Source organism: Capra hircus, chromosome 17 (genome assembly GCF_001704415.2).
Source record: "Capra hircus breed San Clemente chromosome 17, ASM170441v1, whole genome shotgun sequence".
Taxonomy (NCBI): Eukaryota; Metazoa; Chordata; class Mammalia; order Artiodactyla; family Bovidae; genus Capra; species Capra hircus.
Window position 1 is genome coordinate 53,851,664 of NC_030824.1, and position 21,152 is coordinate 53,872,815.

Below are 21,152 nucleotides of genomic sequence, written 5' to 3' on the forward strand. Positions count from 1 at the left end.
CACCACTACACAGTGTATTTCTTTTCTTTCTTTTTTAGGCCATGCTGTGCAGCTTGAAGGATCTTAGTTCCCACAACAAGGATTGAACCTATGCCCCCACAGTGAGCACCAAGGCAGAACCATTGGACCACCAGGGAATTCCCCAAAGTGTATTTCTTATCTCAAAATATTTGCCTATAAAAATTTGTTTCCTTAGCCAAAATGGTTGTCAAACATAATTTCCCCTGCAAAGTTTTCAAAAGAATAATGTTATCACCATAAACAGGAACTGAAGTACTGAGATAAAAGCCACATTTGAGTATCCATGTATTTTATTTGTTCACATTTATCCTATTTGAGGTTAACACTACATCATTGGACAGTTTAAAAAAATCATTCTGTAAACAAAATTAAAAACAGCAGCAACAGCTAAAAATAAGGACACAATGGATTCTAAATTAAAGGAATGTATTGGAAGGAATATTCTGAATATGCAAAGAAAATGTGACCATGATTATGAATTCAACAATAAGAAGAAAAAAACTCCAACATCTGTAAAAGACAAAACCGTAACAGTAATAAAAAAGAAGCGAAAATACAAAGTGCAGGTGCGACAGGTTTCATTTCCAAGTCCATTCAGTAAATAGAGCATACTATTCTCTTATATAAAGTGTCAAGTTCCGCTCTACACATTCAGTGACGTGACCTTGCAGACTTTTTTTCATTTTACTTTATCTCTACATTGACTTAACTGGAAAGATGGTCATATGTGATACATGGTATGATTTCTTGAACCTATGGAAAGCATGGAAATGGCAAAGTTTATTGTTTTATTTTTTTGCTGTATTTGCAATGAGTAACAAGAAGCTGAAAATTCAGTATAAGAAGCATCAGGACTTTTACTCTTCCCCTACCCCCACCCCACCCCCCAAATTCTGAGCCCTCTTATCATTTTTGTTGCCACTTTCAGATTCTCTGTCACAAAAGACTGTTCATTTTCCCCCTGAATTCCGGCCAGCTGACTTAAATCAATGCAATTGATTTTTCAATGCAATTTGGTCTGGTATTTGCCCAAACTGATCAAATAGAGGTGTTATTCTGGCATCACATGAAAATCACTTATACTTTCCTAACTGCTTAGAACCTCAAATGGGAATGCCTGCAGAATATGCTTTTTGAATAGAGGACTTTTATGAAATATATTTCAAATCTTAAAAAATAGCTTTAATGCTCCCTTAAAGTGGTATAGAATTTACCCCAGCTGACAATGCCTATGCCATTTAAGAACATTCTCTCTCTCTGTGGCATCTCACTTTCCTTACAGCTCTAATTTTATTCAAAAAGCCCGAATACACAACGGCTGCTGCCTTATTTAGCGTTTAAACAGCACTATGTATACAGCTCAACAGCAAGATTAAGAAGTTATAAATGCACACATATCACAGACAGAGTCATCTTTTTTTTAGGGAATTCACTGCATTCTGGTAAATCCCCCTCCCCCCAACAAAAGAGCGGCACTGTACCTACATGGAGGTGTTTTAAGTATTTCTCCAACAGCTTTTCATTGTATTATATTATGAAAACACTAGGCTTCAGGCCGGGTACTAATAAATATTTAATTTAAAAGGAAGACTGAAGCCCCAACACAGAACATAAAAAAGACCCCGCCCCCGCCCCCCCGCCTTCCCGGTCCCCAGAGAAGGTGCCCGATTCAGCCGGACAAGGCCGAGATCTCATAGTCACTGATGGAGGTGAGGGGCTTGCCCATCATCCGGATGTTTTTTGCACTGGTGATCCTGGCCATCATGCACACGGGCTTGTCGAAGTACTTCACGAGGGCTGGCTCGGTCAGGAGAGAGGCCAGGAACTGTTCGAAGGTGATGGCCCAGTCCCGGTCCAGGCTGGTGCTTCGGGGCAGCGCCGCTGTGCCTTGGCCGCTGCGCACCAGGACCGTGTCCTCGCCGATGTCCTCGCAGTGCAGCTTGTCCTCCTCGTGGGAGCCGGCACTCAGCACCGAGTAGGAGGACATGGAGCTGTCGTCCTTGGTGTCGTCGTCAGAGATGAGCATAGAGGAGCAGGCCCCGTGATCCCGGGGCGAGGAGTCCTCCAGCTTGATGTCCTCCATCTGTCCGCCCAGGGAGTGCTCCTCACCGGCGCCGGCCAAGCTGGCGGGGAGGGGCTCCGCTGCTTCGGGCACGTAAGGCTGGCTCGGCCCCTTCTTGGGGAAGAGCACGCTGCCGGGGAGGCCCTGGTGGCCGGCCGGCCCGCTGCCCCCACCCCCGCCCTCCTTGGCAGGCTGGGGGGCGAAGAGCTTGCCCACTTCCCCAATCTCCAGCAGGAGGCTGGTCACCGCCGCCGTGGCGTGGTACAGCTCCTGCTCGTTGGGGTCCTCGCTGAACATGTTGTACATCGTCTTACACAGCTCAATAAACTGCCCCTGAAAAGTGATCGGGGAAAACACAAGAACATGACCACCTCATAGGGAGTACACAGCCAGGACCCAAGTGGACTGCAAAGCCGCTTAATATCAGGACTCCTGCAAGAAAGTCCTGTTGTGCAGGTTTAAAGGGATGGATGGTGGATTCAGTCTCTTTATTGTGTGTGTGCTAAGTCGCTTCAGTCATGTCTCTTTGCAACCCTATGGACTGTGGCCCGCCAGGCTCCTCCGTCCATGGGATTCTCCAGGCAAGAATTCCGGAGTGGGTTACCGTTTCCTCCTCCAGGAGTTCTTCCTGACCCAGGGATTGAATCTGCATCTCCTGTGTCCTTGCACTGGCGTGTGGGCTCTTTACCACTAGCTTTATGACTGTAGCCAAGCAGGATTTGAACCTGCACAGAGAGATGCAAATGGATGTCCTCTTGGTCACAGCTACAGGCCTTTTTATTAGCGGTTCCTTTGTTATACAAATGTTTAACTAACTCCTTTATCCTCTCTTGCTGACTTTTAAGTAAATCGTAGACCTCATCTTATTTCATGCCTATACACTTCAGCATTCGGCCCAAGTTTTCCAAGTTCAGCTCAAATCCTCTCTCCCATGACACATCCACTGGTTTCTCTGGCCAGAAGTCATGTTTTCTACCTCCACCCAGATAATCTATCTCTTCTTCTGTTAATAAAAAGCATTTTCATCCTGTATTTTAAATTATTTACATGGTTGTATCTTCCTCATTATATTTTAGCTGTTTAAGGGAAAAAAGTCAGACACCTATTTACAGCTAAGTACAGTGGTTTGGAAATGGCATGAGCTTGTCTTTTGAATATCTGATGGAATTTTAAAATGCTTTTTGGCACACCATGAGGCTTATGGGTCTTAGTTCCCCTATCAGGGATTGAATCTGTGTCCTCTGCATAGGAAGCGCAGAGTCTTAACCACTGGACTATCTGGAAAATCCCTCTGAGGGGTTTTTATTTTTTCACCTCTTTTTTGGGGGGGGCGGTGTTTAGAGTATAGCCGATTAACAAGGTTGTGATAGTTTCAGGTGAACAGCAAAGGGACTCAACCATACATATACATGAATCCAATTTCCCCTACCCTCCCACCCAAGCTGTCACAAAACTTTGAGCAGAGTTCCACGTGCCATACAGTAGGTCCTTGTCAATAATCAATTTTAAATATAGCAGTGTGTACAAGACCATCCCAAACTATCTATCCTGCCAGCCTCCTGCCCCCACCACCCCAGCAACCGTGTTTGTTTTCTCAGTCTGTGAGTCTCTTTCTGTTCTGTAAGTAAGGACATTTGTGTCGTTTCTTTTTAGATTCCACATATAAGGCATGCCATATGATATTTCTCCTTCTCTGTCTGATTTACTTCACTCAGGATGACAACTTCCAGGTCCATCCATGTTGCTGCATTATTTCATTATTTTTAATGGCTGGGCAATATTCCATTGTATACAGGTATTACATCTTCCTTACCCATCCCTATGTTGATGGACACTGAGGTGGCTTCCATGTCTTGGCTACTGTAAAGTGAACACTGGTGTGGTGCATATACCCTTATGGATGATGTTTTCCTCTGGATATGTGCCCAGGAGTGGGACTGCAGGGTCGTATGGTAGTTCTATTTTTAATTTTTTTCAGGACCCTCCATACTGTTCTCCCTAGTGGCTGTACCAACTTACATTCTCGCCAACAGCATAGGAGGGTTCCCTTTCCTCTGAGGGTATTTTTAATGATTGGGATGAGAATGAATGTACTCTCAAAATACCACAGTATTTTGTGGTTCCCATTTTCTGAGGTGGTCATTTCCTCATAACAGCGCATACTTTAAATGCACAAAAGCGTCCACAAAATACATTCAAACAGGTACTAAATAAGTGCTCCAGGTTACCATTATCCTTGAGGGATACTTATTCTACATTTATCTATGACTGAGAACAGAGCTTCAAGGTTTAAAATGAATGAACTGTGCTGTTGAGCACTCACCTGATTCAATTTTGGTAAATCCTTTGCATTCTTTGATTTGGCTTTATTTTCTGGAGTCCAGAGTCTCAGATAATTACGATTTTCTTGAGAGTTTGCCCTCTTCCCTAAAATCCAAATGCCAAGAAATTAGTGTTCAAAGGTCAAGAAACAACTGTTGAACCAGCAGGAAGGGAAACACAGAGAAGAGGAAGTCTGTACCTCTGTCTGGCTTTAAACTCACTGTAACAAAGCCATCATCTGCGCTGTGTTTGCTTCTGCTGTCCAATCCAACCACTGCCAAGAGAGTTAAAAAGAAGGAGGGTGTTACATGGTAAACCCACAGGTTTATTAGCACGTGTAAGAGAAAACAGAAACACCTCTAGGTGGGGTTACAGTCGGAGAAAGCACTATGTTGGAAGGCTTACTACATTATCTCACTAAATCCTTACTGTACCCAAGGTGACAGTTCTCATCTCCCATGTTCCCACAAGGACCCTGAGGCTCCCAGATACACGAAGCTGCTGGAGATCATCTAGACAGAGCTAGCATCCTGACCAGAGCTCCTGCCTGTAACACATATGTCAATAAGAAGACTGCGTCTGCCTCTCACTCCTCTCCACTCAATCACTTAGGTGCTCACAGTTCAAAAGCAGGTCTGAGCTGTGCTTACTTAGGGACTGTAAGATTTAAGAGGCAAAAGGACCCAGGAACAACTCACACTGATTTTCGAACAGGTGAAGTCAGGAAGCTGCCATAATGATGAAGTAAAGAATGCTTGGCAGAACACATGGCAAAACAGAACAAGTTCACATATTAATCTGCAGGTATTCCCAATGAGCCAGATCATGTCTGGATCGACCTAACAACCATACAGAGCAGGGGTCGGCAAACTTTCTCTGTAAAGGGCCAGATGGCAAATATCTGAGGCAATTCTATCACTGCAGTGTGAGAACAGCCATAGGCAATATATAATTGAATAAGCTTGGCTGTGTTCCTGGCTGTGTTCCAATAAAACTTTACTTACAGGCAGTAACATTTACATTTTATATTATTTTAATTTTTTAATATACATTTTATATTATCACAGGCCATACAAAGAGGTGGTGGGCCAGATTTGGTCCAAAGTTTGCTGACCTCTGTTACAGAACAGCATATCTGACTACAGGTCAGGCTTTTTCTTTTGTTTATTTGGCTGCAATTGGGTCTTAGTTATAGCATGAAGGATCTTTGGGTGTGGCATATAGGATCTAGTTCCCTGACCAGGGATTGAACCCATGCCCTCTTCTTGGGAGCACAAAGTCTTAGCCACTGGACCACCAGGGAAGTCCCAGTCATACATGGTCCTTTTGATGGGCTAAAGTACCCACTCTCCAGCAGCTGCATGCATGCTAAGTCACTTCAGTCGTATCTGACTCTTTGCGACACTATGGACTATAGCCCACCAGGCTCGTCTGTCCATGAGGATTCTCCAGTCAAGAATACTGGAGTGGGCTTCCATGCCTTTCTCCAGGGGATCTTCCTGACCCCAGTAGTTACTCAAGTTCAAAAATCTGAAAATAGCATATTAGGCAACTGTATTCATATACTTCCTTGGCTGCCTAGCTTTAGGGGCAACTTGGTTTCCAACAACAGAGGGCTCTGGAGAACAAAAACAGAGCAGGCCTGATGAGAAAAAGCCACTTACCATGTGTGCATTCTGGGGTGATGTCTTCAAAGAAGTACTGAGTCGCTTCAAAAGCAGAATCGGGCTCGTCTTGATCGGAGGATGGCTCTGGAGAGAGAGGAGAGACAATTCTCACATTGGCAGGGCCACGACTCAGGGAAAGTGTGCTTTAATTATTCAAGAAGTGACACAGGGGGATCACAGCACTGAGGGGCCTGGGATACCCGCAGCCTCAAAACCTTATGGAGAGGGGTTCCCTCCATTTCTCACTCCATCTTCCTTTATAGCATTGAGGGGCCTGGAATACCCGCAGCCTCAAAACCTTATGGGAGGGGGGTTCCCTCCATTTCTCACTCCATCTTCCTTTATAACAACCCCTCACCAAAGAGTCCCTTCACGGTTTCCTTTTTCGGAAACTTTCCTAAATCCTATGGAATGATGCTTTAAGGAACCGAATTTTAGATTATTCCCAAATCTATAGTTTTATTCTATCTCTATCCTTAGAGCTAATCCCCCTTCCTTCCTCCATCCCTCTCTCTCTACTTTCTCTCTCTCCCTCTCTTCCTCTTTCTTTCTCTTTCCCTTCCTCTCTTTCTTTCTTTTTTAGTATTTGCTAGATATTTCCAACTGGTGGCCAACCCGGTCTAAAGCTGAACTCAAAAAACTTCACCATCTTTCTCACTGTCTCTGTCAGAGGTAAGACTGCTCTCCCTAGACTCAGAATCCCAGGAGTTACCAAGTGCTATTTATTTGTTCTCTTGCAAAAGTCTGCTCTATTACAGCAGCTCACACTTTGGACAAATAAATGAACCAAGCACCTGCTAATTCAGGAACTCCTGGCAATAATACTGTTCAGTTTGTTCCTAGTGATCCATGAGTGATTTTTGTATATCAAAGAAGAGGCAAATAGGGCACACCAAAAAAGACATCAAGCCAGGCCAGGGCCACGGGTATCCGTGCTACTCTGCATGGCTCACTTACCAGGTAGGACGTGCATTTTGTACAGGAGTTTGAGCTTCTCTGTGAGGTCCCCATGGCACGCGGCACCTAGAAGTCACATAAGTACCAATATGAAATGTACTGTGCTCACAACAGCCCCGCCCCACCCTGAGGCTTAGTGTCCCCTTGAAGCATCAACCTACAAGCTGAAACCCAGATATTGTATGGGATTGGTGTTAAAAGCTCTGAAATGAGGATGTCTGGTTTCAAAGTCTTTGTATAGATACCATGTGCCCTTGGGAGAGTGAGCTTCTCTGGATCTCAGTTTCCCCTCTGGAAGGCAGGATGACAAATTAGAAGATTCTACCAGTGGTCTTGACATCAGGACCCACGAAAGGTGAGAATTAAAGTTCTTAGATTAGCAGCTGGCACAAATTAAATGAGTGTTACTGATACAAAGGGCTTCCCTTGTGGCTCAGACAGTAAAGAATCTGCCTGCCAATGCAGGAGATGTGGGTTTGATCCCTGGGTCAAGAAGATCCCCTGGAGAAGGGAATAGCAACCCACTCCGGTATTCTTGCCTGGAAAATTCCATGGACAGAGGAGCTGGGGGCTACAATGCATGGGGTCACAGAGTCGGACATGACTGAGCAACTAACACTACTGATAAGAAATGCCCAGTGACTGGGCCTCAGTATCATAACTGCTAGAGTTCAGAAATAATCTTGATACACGTTTTTAAAGCCTATTTTTTAAAAAATTTAATTTTATTTGGTGCCATGCCTTGCAGCATGCGGGGGTCTTAGTTCCGCAACCAGCGATTAAACCCATGCCCTCTACACTCAGAGCATGGAGTCTTAACCACTGGACCAAGACATGTTTGAGAGTGCTTCAAATTATTCATTTTAGAAATCCTTTTTAGGCGCTTCTGGTCTCTTAAATAGTTCTTCAGTCCAATTTAGCCTAACCTAGCAGCCATTAAGGGCTTCCCTGGTGGCTCAGCAGTTAAGAATCTGCCTGCAATGCAGGAACCACAGGAGACGTAGGGCTGGGAAAATCTCCTGGAGGAGGGCATGGCAACCCACTGCAGTATTCTTGCCTGGAGACTCCCATGGACAGAGAAGCCTGGTGGGCTACAGTCCACGGGGTCACAAAGAGTCAGACATGACTGAGTAACTTCACATGCACACAGCTGCCATTATATCACCACTGTTTCAGTCCAAAGAATCTTGTTACTTTCTCCCTTGAAGTCAATAAGTATTTCAGGAACCAGAAAATACTTGGTAAGTACATATTCTCAGAGCACAGAGTTCAAGATGAATCAGATTTGGGAAAAGAGGAACCAGAGGATCTGGACTGGTCGACAGGGACAGCAGGGATTATCTCGTCCGACCTTCCATGTCCACACCCACATAGGAGAGGATCCAGCACCCGCTTGAACATCCTCAGAGTCAGAGATGGGGAGCTCATCCCAACTAGAGGCATCTCATCCCAGCAGGGAACTCCTGAGACACTGAAAATGCTCCTGTCATTTTCACTTCAGTCAGGACCCTTAACCTGCAGACTCAGGTTCATCAAGGTCACGAACTGCATACAACATAAAATGTGTTCACATGCCAATGTCATTTTGGGGAAGAAAATTTCCAGTCCTTATCAGATCTCAGAGATTACGACTCAACAGAAGATGTAGGACGATTCCTCTTCCTGCCCCAAAGTCAAATAGAATAGGTCTACCGCATCTTCATTGCAACAACCCTTCAAATTTTAAGGTCCTGTTTCCCACCAGCTTATCTTCTCAAGGTAAATTTATATTCCCCAGGCTACACCTCTCTAAGTCTTTTTCAACTTTCTCATATGACATGGTTTGTATACTCTTTTTTATTTTTACTCATATCTACCTTACGTGTTATTGCGTCTCTCAGTCTGCCTCTGGACAGAGAGTTCCAGATGGCTTTTGTCCACCGTGGAAAAGAGTGGAACTGTTCTTGACTCTTCCCCTAATACAGCCTAAGTCTGCATTCAGCTGTTTATACTCCTCTTTCTGGAGCTGGACTACACAGTCAACTAAACCTCAAGACATCTGCACACTGACTCATACTAATCATGAAAATAATGACAGACATTCGTGAACCATTCACTTTGTAAAGGACGGGAAAGCCTGACATGCCGCAGGCACTGGGCAACTGAACAACAATAAACCCTCTGTTCACTTCTTTCCATGTGCATTTCACTTTCCTCTCCCAAGAATTTTGAGATGGGCACCGTTATTATCCCAACCTTACAGATGAAAAAGGCCGGGCTTACTCAGGTAATATGTTCAAGGCCATAAGCTAGTAACAGCAAGTGGCAGGCCCAGGATTTGAACTCAGATTTGTCTGACTCTAGAAAGCATAGCTGCAACCACTATATATATGTATATGCAGACATACAGTCCTTTTACAATCATTTCTTAAAATTTAAGACTTCTGGAGATTTTCCAGGTGGTCCACTGGTTAAGAATCCGCTTGCCAATGTAGGGGAAAGGGGTTCAATCCCTGGTCAGGGAAGATTCCACATGCCTCTGGGCAACTAAGTCCCTGAGCCACAACTACTGAGCCCACATGGCCTAGAGCCCACGCTCTGAAACAAGAGAGTAGCCCCTGCTTATCCCAACTACGGAAGGCCCCCGTGCAGCAGAAGACCCGGCACAGCCAAAAATAAGCAAATAAATAAACAATTTTTTAAAATGTGAGACTTCTGATTTATCCCTATCAATCTGTTATTACCAATCATTCCCTCCTCTAGTATTATTTTTTTCCATCTTATTTTTGTCCTCCAACATGCTGACTGTCTCTTCCAGCTTTGCGTAACTGACACATTTAGTTTACCTTCTCCACCTTGATAGTTTAAACTGCTATCTGAATCAGGTAGAGCGGGTTCCTAGTCATTGTAGAGACAACAATAACTAACACTTTCTGAGCCAGGCACTGCTGTAGGAACGTAACTTGAATTATTTCTTTCAGTCCCGACAATCATTACTTTGTAAATGAGGAAACAACCACAGAGATTAAACATCAAGCCCAGTGTATAGAGAACTCTCTGCTGGCTGTCATGCTCTTGGAGCAGGGTTCAGTTAGTCATGGAATCACCAGCTTCCATTTCCCTCCAACTCTCCAATGTCCAATGACCAGCTGCTTTGTGGCATATGTGGCTTGTTTAGAAAAGCTGCCTTCCAGCAATACCACTGAAAAAGGAGATCCAGCTACTTTGCGCCTTCAGATAGTAATCTCTTATCTCTAACTCCATAGAGACTCATCTGGTCACTGATTTCAGGGGGGATCTTTCTGGGGATGGACACTGAAATTACTGACCCATCTTTTCCAGAATTCTTTCTTAAGTTTCTTAAGACTTGAGCAGAATTTCTCTTCCCTAGTCGACTTGTCCATCTCCATAGCTGTAATCGACCTGCATGACTGACCACAGCTCTGAGCCTCCTCCCAGCAATCTAGGTGGAGTTTATTTTGCTCAAAGAACTCAACTGCATTTTAAGAAACCTAAGTACTCTTCTCTAGTATTTTCACTATCATGGACTGCAAGCCTCTCTTTCCTTTTCCCAAGATTTTGAAGAGTATTTGCCTTGTTGGGGTTTGACTAAGCTTAAATAAATTATATATTTATATTGATTCCGGTCACTTTCTACACATTGGTATTTTCATCCTGAATATGTTTGCCACAAGCAGATTTACCCCACAACAAACTGACCATAAGGTCATTTTGCCATAAAAGATAAAAATAATTACTGGTTGATGGTTACATTACACTGGAAAAACAGATATCAATTTCTGCAAATCCTTCAGCAAGCTAATCTAAGCCAGACTCTGTTTTCACCATTTTCAAGAAACTTATATACCCATCAGGGATCACATAACCATTTCCTTTTCATGGGGCAGGAGGAGCTTGATTCTCCTTTTGCCATCAACGTCTAATACTGAGTGATAAATCTGGTAAAGAGCCTGAGAGGAGAAGCTGTCCTACCCAAATTACTTAAAGAATCGATTATTAGTGCTCTTGAAGGTCACTGGGAATTAGCAGCCACTTCTTGTGGCTCAGATGGTAAAGCATCTGTCTACAATGCGGGAGACCTGGGTTTGATCCCTGGGTCGGGAAGAAAATGGCAATCCACTCCAGTACTATTGCTTGGAAAATCCTATGGACAGAGAAGCCTGGTAGGCTACAGTCCATGGGGTCGCAGAGTTGGACACGACTGAGCAACTTCACTTCACTTCTTTTATATCTGCCATAGCTTGGTAAACTTCTAGTTTTGATGAGTGAGAGGGATGACTATGCTCATTAAGTTCAGTTCAGTTGCTCAGTCACGTCCGACTCTTTGTGACCCCAGGGACTGCAGCATGTCAGGCTTTCCTGTCCATCACCAACTCCTGAAGCTTGCTCAAACTCATGTCCATCAAGTCAGTGATGCCATCCAACCATCTCATCCCGTCTTTTCCAATGAGTCAGTTCTTCATATCAGGTGGCCAAAGTATTGGAGCTTCAGCTTCAGCATCAGTCCTTCCAATGAATATTCGGAGTTGATTTCCTTTAGGATTGACTGTTTGGATCTCCCTGCAGTCCAAGGGACTCTCAAGAGTCTTCTCCAACATGACAGTTCAAAAGCATCAATTCTTCAGCATTCAGCTTTCTTTATGGTCCAACTTTTACATCCATACATGACTACTGGAAAAACCATAGCTTTGACTAGATGGACCGTTGCTGGCAAAGTAATGTCTCTGCCTTTTAATGCACTATCTAGGTTGATCATAGTTTTTTCCCCAAAGAGCAAGCGTTTTTTAATTTCATGGCTGCAGTCACCATCTGCAGTGATTTTGGATCCCAAGAAAATAAAGTCTGTCACTGTTTCCACTGTTTCCCCATCTATTTGCCATGAAGTGATGGGACTGGATGCCATGCTCACCAAAGGATTTACAAACACTGACTTGTTGTCCTTTTCTAGTGTCGTGATTATCAACTAAGTACTTTTATCTCTCATGTTAAAATGGCCTTATGGCCAATTAGTTGTACAGTGAAACTGGTTGCAGCAAAGATGTTTACAGCAAATATTCCTTGACCCCTTTCTATAAGTAGAATCTGTCTTTCTTTTCCTTCTCCTTATTTTGTCCAAAGGTCATTAAAAAAAAAAAATCTCCCTTTTGATAGATACCAATGATACTAAGTAGTTACTTTAGAACAAAAAAGATTACGAGAGGGTCAAAATGTCTCTAGCCTTGTCTAGATTGTTTCACTTTTTTATTTTATTTTGCTCACTTTTAAAAAACTTTATCTGTGGCAGATTCATGTTGATATATGGCAAAACCAATAAAATATTGTAAAGTAATTAGCCTCCAATTAAAATAAATTTATGTTTAAAAAATTACAAAAAAACACTTTATTGCTTTTATATTTTTATTTTTGGGGCCATGTTGCATGGCATATGGGATCTTAGTTCCCTACCCAGCGATTGAACCTGCACCCTCTGCAATGGAGGCTTGGAGTCTCAACCACTGGACCACCATGAAAATTCCTTTGTTCACTTTTTTAAAAAGCAGAATGTATTTATGCATTATTTGTGTAATTAAAAATCAATACCTCTTTCTTCCCTAAAAAAAAAGAAAAAAAAAATCTGTTTGCTGTCCTTAAGCACAGAATAATGAAAAAGGATGTGCTTCTGAGACAAACTTTGTCTGAATCCTGGGTCCAGCATGGACAAACTGCCTTTCAGCTCAATAACAGATATATTCTGACTTGCTAAAAATGAATGTTCCAGCATGTTGCTTAACTTTTCTGAGCCATCATCTCTTTAACTGAAAATGAGGGTATTAATAGTAAACACACAGATAATAAAGCATCATTGTAACTGCACAACCTTGCTTCCAGGGTGCTTGAGTTCAAACACCAACTTTGCAGTTGTGTGCCTTAAGTAAATTAAATGCACATAAAGTCTGAGAGCAAAGCCTGGTTGAGTAAGTGCTGTATAAATGTTAGTTATCAACACTATTGTGCTTCTGTGCTCCTGCTCAGTCGTGTCTGACTCTTTGTGACCCCATGGACTGTAACCTGCCAGGCTCCTCTGTCCATGGGATTCTCTAGGCAAGAACACTGGAGTGGGTTGCCATGCCCTCTTCCAGGGGATCTTCCTAACCCAGGGATCGAACCCATGTCTCCTGCGTCTCCTGCATTGGCAGGCAGATTCTTTACCACTGAGCCACCTGGGAAGTACAGATCAATACTATTATTACCTCAAAGGTCTGTTTGGATTAAGTGATAATGTACAAGTTCTAAAGCATGCTTAATAAAGGCTAGTTTCCTCCATGTAGCCCTTTTGAATGATCTATCTGAGTGCTTCCTACAAACAGTTTTTACTTATCTAAGGTGGCCTCACCTACTCCCCTTTGTTTTTTTAACAACCTATCAGTTTCCTCTGACCTTTAAGCCTTCCAAGTCATGATTCTTTATGATTTAGGGTGCGTTCTGGAATCATTGTTGGCTCAATACCTGATGCCTTCATCTTCCCTTGGGCACATGGCACTTTCAAGTGCATGGATCAGGTCACAGAGTGTAGCACAATTAGAATTAAAAAATTTTTCCTATTTAATTCTGGCAGCCCGACATAATGCCTGCTACATCCATAACCACATGTCAGGTGAAGCTCGACCACCACATAGCTTTTCTACTCAAATATTAATGCAACAAGCCCAGTGGAATATAGGGCAGTAAACAGATCAGACAGCGAGGCTGACAGGCAGAAACCCGTGATGCTTGTCGGGTGCGGGTGTGCATTCTCAGGAATGGACACGTTTCCTCCCCACAAAACCGAGAGAAAAGATTTCCACTAGACTGCAGAGCTGTTCATTTTCTTTTTTTTAGCCTTTTATTAAATTATGAAATGTTTCATAAAATTTTATGAAATATATCATATGTAGGATAAATATATGTTGGGACAAGTAAAAGCTATCCACATCCAAACATTTCTTCTTTCCTCATAAAGTTATCGTGGTCTGTGAATTTAGGGTTTAAGGTGATATCCTTGCAAATTCCATGACTAAGTATATTAACTAGTGCTGAAGACTATCTGTGGGCTGGTGGCTCAGATGGTGAAGAATCCACCAGCAATGTGGGAGACCCAGGTTTGATCCCTGGATTGGGAAGATCCCCTGAAGAAGGGCATGACAACCTGCTCCAGTATCCTTGCCTGGGAAATGCCTTGGACAGAGGAACCCGGCGGGTTACAGTCCATGGGGTCACAAAGAGCTGGATATGACTGAGAGACTAACTAATGTAGAAGGTAATGATTTAATCATACAGTATATCCATTAACTAAAACAAATGTACAATCAGCTTGCAGACCTTAAAACGTGCTCCTCTGTCCTGTAAGCCCTGTGTTCCGAGGAGAGCAGGGCTATGGTCCTGAGGGCAGCAAGGCAGACCACGCTGCTCCCCCATCTCCCCCGGTTTCCCCACCCCGACCCCCGAACTCATGCAATCTTGTCCTTACTCAGCCCCGAGACAAACTCTCGGAAGTTGATCAGAGAGTCTCCATTCTCATCTAATAACTGGAATAAGCGGGAGGCCAGCACGTCAGAGTGAGTTCCGCAGGCCCAGGGAAACAGCAGCGCAAACATGCCCTTGAACTGCTCCAAGTCGATGCGATACTGCTCGAGGTAAGGCAGGCTGGGGTCATGCCGGTCCAGCGCATTGCTGCTCCCGCCCCAATAACAGCTGGTTAGATGTTCCGCCTGCAGAATTGAAGGACAGAAAGAAATGGCAGGCTGCATCTCACAGCAAATACTGGCAAGAAAGGCCTTCCTCAAATCTGGGAAAAGGCTTTAGGTCACCAGTCTGCATCTCCTGGGGCAGTGGTCTGGACCCAGGGCACCCTCGGCTTCTCTTTTACATTTATCTCCACCTGACCACCTCCCACCAATTCCATGGCAACCATCTCTGTGTTTATATCTGGCATGAAAAACCCGTTTCAATTACTGGAGTAGGTGAAGAAAGAAAGAACTTCCCCTTCACCATTTTCTCCCCCGCCGCTACTCCCACACTCACAAGCATTTTAAGGAGTAACTCCCATAAAGACAAACAAATACTCTGTTTTAAAAGAAATACCTAAGAGTGTTAACCTGAAGAGGATCTGTAATTCAGGCAGTCTGATCACCTCTTGTCCGCTGTGAGGATGGTACAGCCCAGAGGGTAAGTGGCTTCCATGAATCAGCTAACCAGAATCATAGTCAAAGGAGAATCATAATGTGATTCTGGGTTTCCAAACTTCTAGTTTAGTGTCCTGTAAACCCCTGCCTCCTGGTCACCTAGATCACATAAATCTTACCCTGCACATGCGCTAAGTCGCTTCAGTCATGTCAGACTCTTTGCGACCCTGTGGACCCTGTGGAGCCTGCCGGGCTCCTCTGTGCATGGAATTCTTCAGGCAACAATACTGGAGTGGGTTGCCATGCCCTCCTCCAGGGAATCTTCCCAATACAGGGATCAAACCTGTGTCTCTTTCATCTGCTGCACTAGCAAGCTGGTTCTTTACCATTAGCACCACCTGCGAAGCCCAAAGATTATCCTAGTCATCCAGTCCTGATGCTACAAGTATGCAGTCCCTCCTGTTTTATGCATCTGAAAATAGCGCCAGGAAAATTATGAGCAGGAACCACTAGGGTGGAGGAGGACAGAGATCCAGCTGAAGGCTTCCTGTTTCTGTCCTTGGAAACAAGGCAGCCTCTTTATTCAGGAGGTCATATTGATTCTGGCAGAAACACACGCCCATTCTAGGAAAACCACAAAGATGAAGCATCTAACAGAAAGGCCAGCAAGAAGCCTCCAGTCTCCCTAGGTAGAGGTTTACAGTTAGCAATGAATGGTAGGCTGGGGAGACAGAGGGGCATCCAAAGGGAGACTTTATTTTTACTTTATTTCCTGCTGCACTGTCTATTTCAGTATAAGCATGTATAAACATTGCAATAGCAAAAAGCACTCTCATGCCAGATCGTTCCCCCTTGCCTAGGGGTTCTGAGAAGGACGAGTCAGTGGTGAGTGTGCAGTACTTCAGTGTTGTTCTGATTTAGAACAGAGCAAAGAAGACCAGTGTCTTTGTCCTCATTGTTTACTGGGAATTGTAGCTAATAATCCGGCAAAGAGAGGCGTGGGAGTAGGCAAGAGAGGAGGAAGGAGAGGTGTCTCAGGGCAGCTTTGGGAGAATCAAGGAAGTGTGTCAGGTCCACTAGGCTTGGGGGCTGCACTCAAGTGCTGCTGGATGGTGGGGGGTTGGGTGGGGCGGAGTGGAGGAGCATGGTGATGGTGATGGGGTCGGGGGAGGGAGGCAGACGCTGAGGTTCGAGGGGTGCCCCGGGTGGAGCTATACTCCAATGTGATGTCCAGCAACCCCGTGGGTGGGAACGAGTTAGTGATATGGCCCCACTGGAAGGGTCCCCTTTTACCCGAGCTCCATCAGTGGATAAAGGTTATCCAAAGCACTTCCTCCTACCTAAAGCACCCACGTTCCTCTGGAACCGGCCCCGAGTGTGGAGCAAGCACATTCATGGTGCTCACAGCCGTCAGGAAACAAGTCAAAGAGACCATGTCCCTCTCCTTTGCTGAGACCGCCTACTCCATCATCTGGGCACTAGGGACTCGAGACTGAAAAAGGACTAATTTAGAAAGAGTTCAAATAAGGCCCAGGGGCTGTGGATCACATTTTCTCCCAAACCTGCCTTAGGGTGGCAGTCTTTCACCTTTTTCTTTCAAGTTTAGCCCAAAGCCCAAGCAGAAAACTGTGGGAAACAAATGTCTCTTTCCTTTGTATCTGAAGGAAATCCCCCAGAAATTGACTTTATAAAAGACTGAAGAGTCTGGCAGTGTCTCTGACACGATAATACCTCAATAAATGTTTGTTCAGATGAACTGAAGCCAATGAAAAGTCTTCAAAAACACTCAAGAAAGAGTCCTTATCTGAAGTCTTTGTCTTGGGTTGGCATCGCCGACTCAATGGACATGAGTTTGAGCAAACTTTGGGAGACAGTGAAGGACAGGGAAGCCTGGCGTCCTGCAGTCCACAGGATTGCAGAGTTGGACACGACTGAGTGGCTGAACCGAACTGAGTACCCGAGAATCCTTCCCATCCCTGACACCAATCGAGGACGTCAGGTTCTCTCTTGGGGCGCTCAGAAGACTTGGGGAACTCCTGTTTGTCAACACACCTGAGGGCAGGGTTTTGGAGTGTAAGGAAAGCTTTCTTCAGGCAATATCCTTGGTGTACAAACGACACACCTGGAACCTGGAGGTGCACAGACCGCAGAGGGCAGGGGCACCCAGGGAAGAAGATACGGCTTCAGTGATCTCAGGATCTTGGGCTTCTGCACAGCCAGCCCTGGTCTTGCTCTTCTGGTGTGCCCCAAGTCAGCCTCCTTTGAATGTCATAGCCCTCCCCGTTGCCTCCAGCTGCCACTCCCCACTTCTGCGTAGTTGCCCTAAATCCTATTCCTACCCGTCTCCCACCCCAACTCTGTGAAGCAGATTTCTTTCAGTCCTCAATATCCTTTTAAAATCTGATCTCAATTGAACCATTGTATTTTTTTCTTTCAATCCAAGTTGGATCATTGCATTTTTCCCTCTATATGAAATGAAGAGGGACTCCCTCCTTATGGAAAACCAACTTAACATGGAGCAATCAGGCACAGTGCTCTACATACCTGAATAAAGCATGAATGAGACGGCACATGCTTAAGGCTGCACCATTAAGTGCTAAATGAAGCCTGCTGGGGGCGCTGTTGCCCACGCTGCTGGACTGCACAAAGCCTCCAGCAACCTCTCTGCGCCTGCCTCAGAAGCATGCAAAACTGAACTAGACTCAAAACGGATCACTGAACCACCTATGTGTTCAACACACACGTATGGAACACCTATTGGGCAGGGACACGAAACTAGATACTAGAGAATCAGAAATAAATAAAATGGTGGTGCCTCCAGTAGCTAACAGGTAAGTGGGATATTAGCAAAAATATTGCCAGCTCTCACATTTTCTGTCTGACCCTAAGATCAACTAGTGTCCAACTCAGATCTTTATGTCTGCCCCCTTCTGTTCATTTCTGCAAATGAAAGGCTCTATAACAGACAAAAAAACTAGCCAATTAGAGACTGTGATAAAATTGGTACCTGCATAAGAGGCATCCTTTAAAAATTTTTCCTGGCAATTGTCACATTTTTACCTATGATGTTGGTAATGATAGTTAAAACAAAAGTGGTTTTTTTTTCCTCCTAGGAAAAAAACAATTCTACATTGCTTCATTTAATGATACTATTTCCTTATTGAGGATCAAGATTGGTGTGGGCTGACTTAGAAATACAAAAATCACAGAAATTTAAACAACTAGGCTTTCCCTTAGACATTCAAGCAGCTTTATTTTTATTCCAGCTACGTATCTCCTTTTAAGGGTGCTTGAATATAGATTAATAGAGGAAATTAAAATTTACAGTAGTTTCAGAAAGAATTTAAACTCGATTGCCATCATTCCAATGAGTATTATAAAGTAACACCCTATTTGCTTAAGTCCAAGGAAACAGTGAAAATACTACATGGAGTAGAAGAAGGCTAAAACATCAACTTAAATGTATTACATCTTTATTTTTCATACTAAGCACTCTATTTTTATACTCTTAACTCCATCTTCCTGTGTATGCCTGCTGACACTCATGCTACCCCTTCACAATTTAACAGAAAAAATCTGGGAACTAACTGAATGATTAATGTGAACTCCTGGGCTTCCCTGGTGCCTCAGTGGTAAGGAAGTCGCCTGCCGATGCAGGAGACATGGGTTCAGTCCCTGGTCCGGGAAGATCCCACATGTCTCAGAGAAGCCAAGCCTGTGGACCACCACTACTGGGCCTGTGCTCTAGAGCCTGGGAACTGCACCTACTGAAGTCCAAGTTCCCAGGAGTGTGTGCTCCATGAGAGGCGCCAACGCAGAGGAAAGCCTACACTCCACAACGAGAGAGTGGCCCCACCAACCGCACCCAAAGCAGAGCCCACAAAGCGATGAAGACCAGCGCAGCTGAAAATCACCAAAAAAAAGGGAACTCTCTTACTCCCTTGGACGTTCATGAGTTTTCTTTGAAACTCACCTTGAAAAGAGCATAAAGTTCTTCGAGTTCATCAATGGTAAAGGAAGTTTCGGTCACAATGGTTCGTACCTAAAAGAATAACACCGTGACTTTCACAAACTCAAAAATACCATAATGGGAAACTTCCCGACTGTTTTCTTTTCAATCCGCTTCGTCTGTCAAGCAGGAATTGGGAGTCCAGGGGAATACAAGGAAGGATGGGAACAGAAGGCCACATGCCATTTCTCAGAAGACTCACCACATTGCGTTTTGTAGTATCTTCCAGCGTCTGGATCACCTTTAGTCTCTGTTTAAATCTCATCTGCTCAATCAAATCCGCCCGGATAGTTCCAAATTTCTGGAAAAAAAACAATACTGGTATTTCTGAGAAATCTGCTGAAATACTTGGTGTCATGTCGATGGAGACAAATCCTGACACCATGAGAAATTTCTTGCCAAATGACAGGGCTCGTAGACTATACCATCATTTACTGTATGTCCTTTGTTTATTTTGAAGCCATTTAACAATCTTAAATAATAGAAAATTCTCATGCTTCTTAACATTGAAGTAAATCTCAAAGCCAAATTAGTCTTTCTCAAATCAGAAGTTCATATGGAAAAAAAAAAGTGAAAGTGTTGCTCAGTTGTGTCTGACTCTTGGTGACTCCATGGGCTGCAGCCCGCCAGCTCCTCTGTCCATGGGATTCTCCATGCAAGAATACTGGAGTGGGTAGCCGTTCCCTTCTCCAGGGATCTTCCTGGCCCACAGATTGAACCTGGGTCTCCTGCATTCTTTACCATCTGAATCACCAGGGAAGCCCAGTTCATAAGAAAGGAGAGGTTGAAGTAAGGCTATAGGGACCCTTTGTGGATGAAATAGCGCATTCAAGGAAGAACTTTCTTGACGGGAAGAAAGGAAGTGTATGAGGCTAACTACTCAGCTGGGAGGTTGTAGGAAATGTTGGAGTGTGGCTTCCTGTTCTGACCTCTAGTTCAATAGCATTTGTCTCTCGATGGCAGACACTCAGGACTAGCCACCTTTCCTAACCCAAGAAGCCTAACACCGCCTGAATGTTTGGGGTGTTAGCACTGGGGAGAAGTCTCAGAGAGGAAATGCATATGACTTCCCTCTACATTCCTTTGCTACCTCTTATAAATCTATAATGATTTCAAAATAAAAGTGGTTTTGGGGGATTTGTTTTGTTTCTGGAACTTATGGTATAACATTTTACAACAGAAAAAGATGAAGCAATCTGAAAAATAAGTGACAATCAGGGGCCTGAGAAACTCCCTTTGAGTTTAAGAATACTATTGGCATGTACAGAGAGCACTGAGTTTTGAAATTATGCTTGTCACACAGACTGGAAGTTGGCTCATCAATACCCATACGTCTGCTCTCCCTGCATGTAGAGAATTCAAAATTTCAGCCAAGTACCCAGGTGCTCAGCAAAAGACTACATTTCCCAGTGTCCCCTGCAGCTTCTTGTGCTGGGTGACTAGATTCTGGCCAATAAGATGTAAGTAGAAGTGATGTTGTTCAGTTACTCGGTAGTGTCCGACTCTTTGTGACCCCATGGATTGCAGCACTCTAGGTTTCCTTGTCCTTCATTATCTCCCGGAGTTTGCTCTAACTCATGTCCATTGAGTCGATGATGCCATCCAACCACCTCATCCTCTGTCCCCCGGCTTCTCCTTCTGCCCTCAATCTTTTCCAGCATCAGGGTCTTTTCCAATGAGTAAGCTCTTCAGTGCCCATTGAAGGAAAGAGACACACCCATCCTATCTCCTGATGGGGAGGGAGGTGGGAAGGAGGTTCAAGAGACGGGGGTACATATGTACACCTTAGGCTGATTCATGTTGATGTTTGGCAGAAACCAACACAATTCTGTAAAGCGATTATCCTTCAGTTAAAAAATAAATTTTAAAAAAGAGTGGGTTAGAAAGAGCCTGGGTCCCTGATGCCACTGATGCTCCCTGATGCTCCACACCAGTCCTGAACTCCATAAGCAAACTCAAAGCAAGAGAAAATC

The 21,152-nt window shown here is 44.2% G+C and overlaps 1 protein-coding gene across 1 annotated transcript in view; it reads right to left on the reverse strand.

Moving 5' to 3' along the window:
• Positions 294 to 21,152, reverse strand: part of TBC1D9 (TBC1 domain family member 9) — a 121,470-nt gene continuing 100,611 nt past the window's right edge. Inside the window, exons 14-21 of the mRNA XM_018061559.1 lie at positions 19,382 to 19,480; positions 19,144 to 19,212; positions 14,516 to 14,756; positions 7,030 to 7,095; positions 6,070 to 6,156; positions 4,605 to 4,679; positions 4,407 to 4,510; positions 294 to 2,416 (exon numbers count right to left, since the gene is read on the reverse strand). Of these exons, the coding sequence (XP_017917048.1) occupies positions 1,691 to 2,416; positions 4,407 to 4,510; positions 4,605 to 4,679; positions 6,070 to 6,156; positions 7,030 to 7,095; positions 14,516 to 14,756; positions 19,144 to 19,212; positions 19,382 to 19,480 (1,467 nt within the window). The 3' untranslated portion in view covers positions 294 to 1,690. The remainder of the gene's footprint in view (positions 2,417 to 4,406; positions 4,511 to 4,604; positions 4,680 to 6,069; positions 6,157 to 7,029; positions 7,096 to 14,515; positions 14,757 to 19,143; positions 19,213 to 19,381; positions 19,481 to 21,152) is intronic.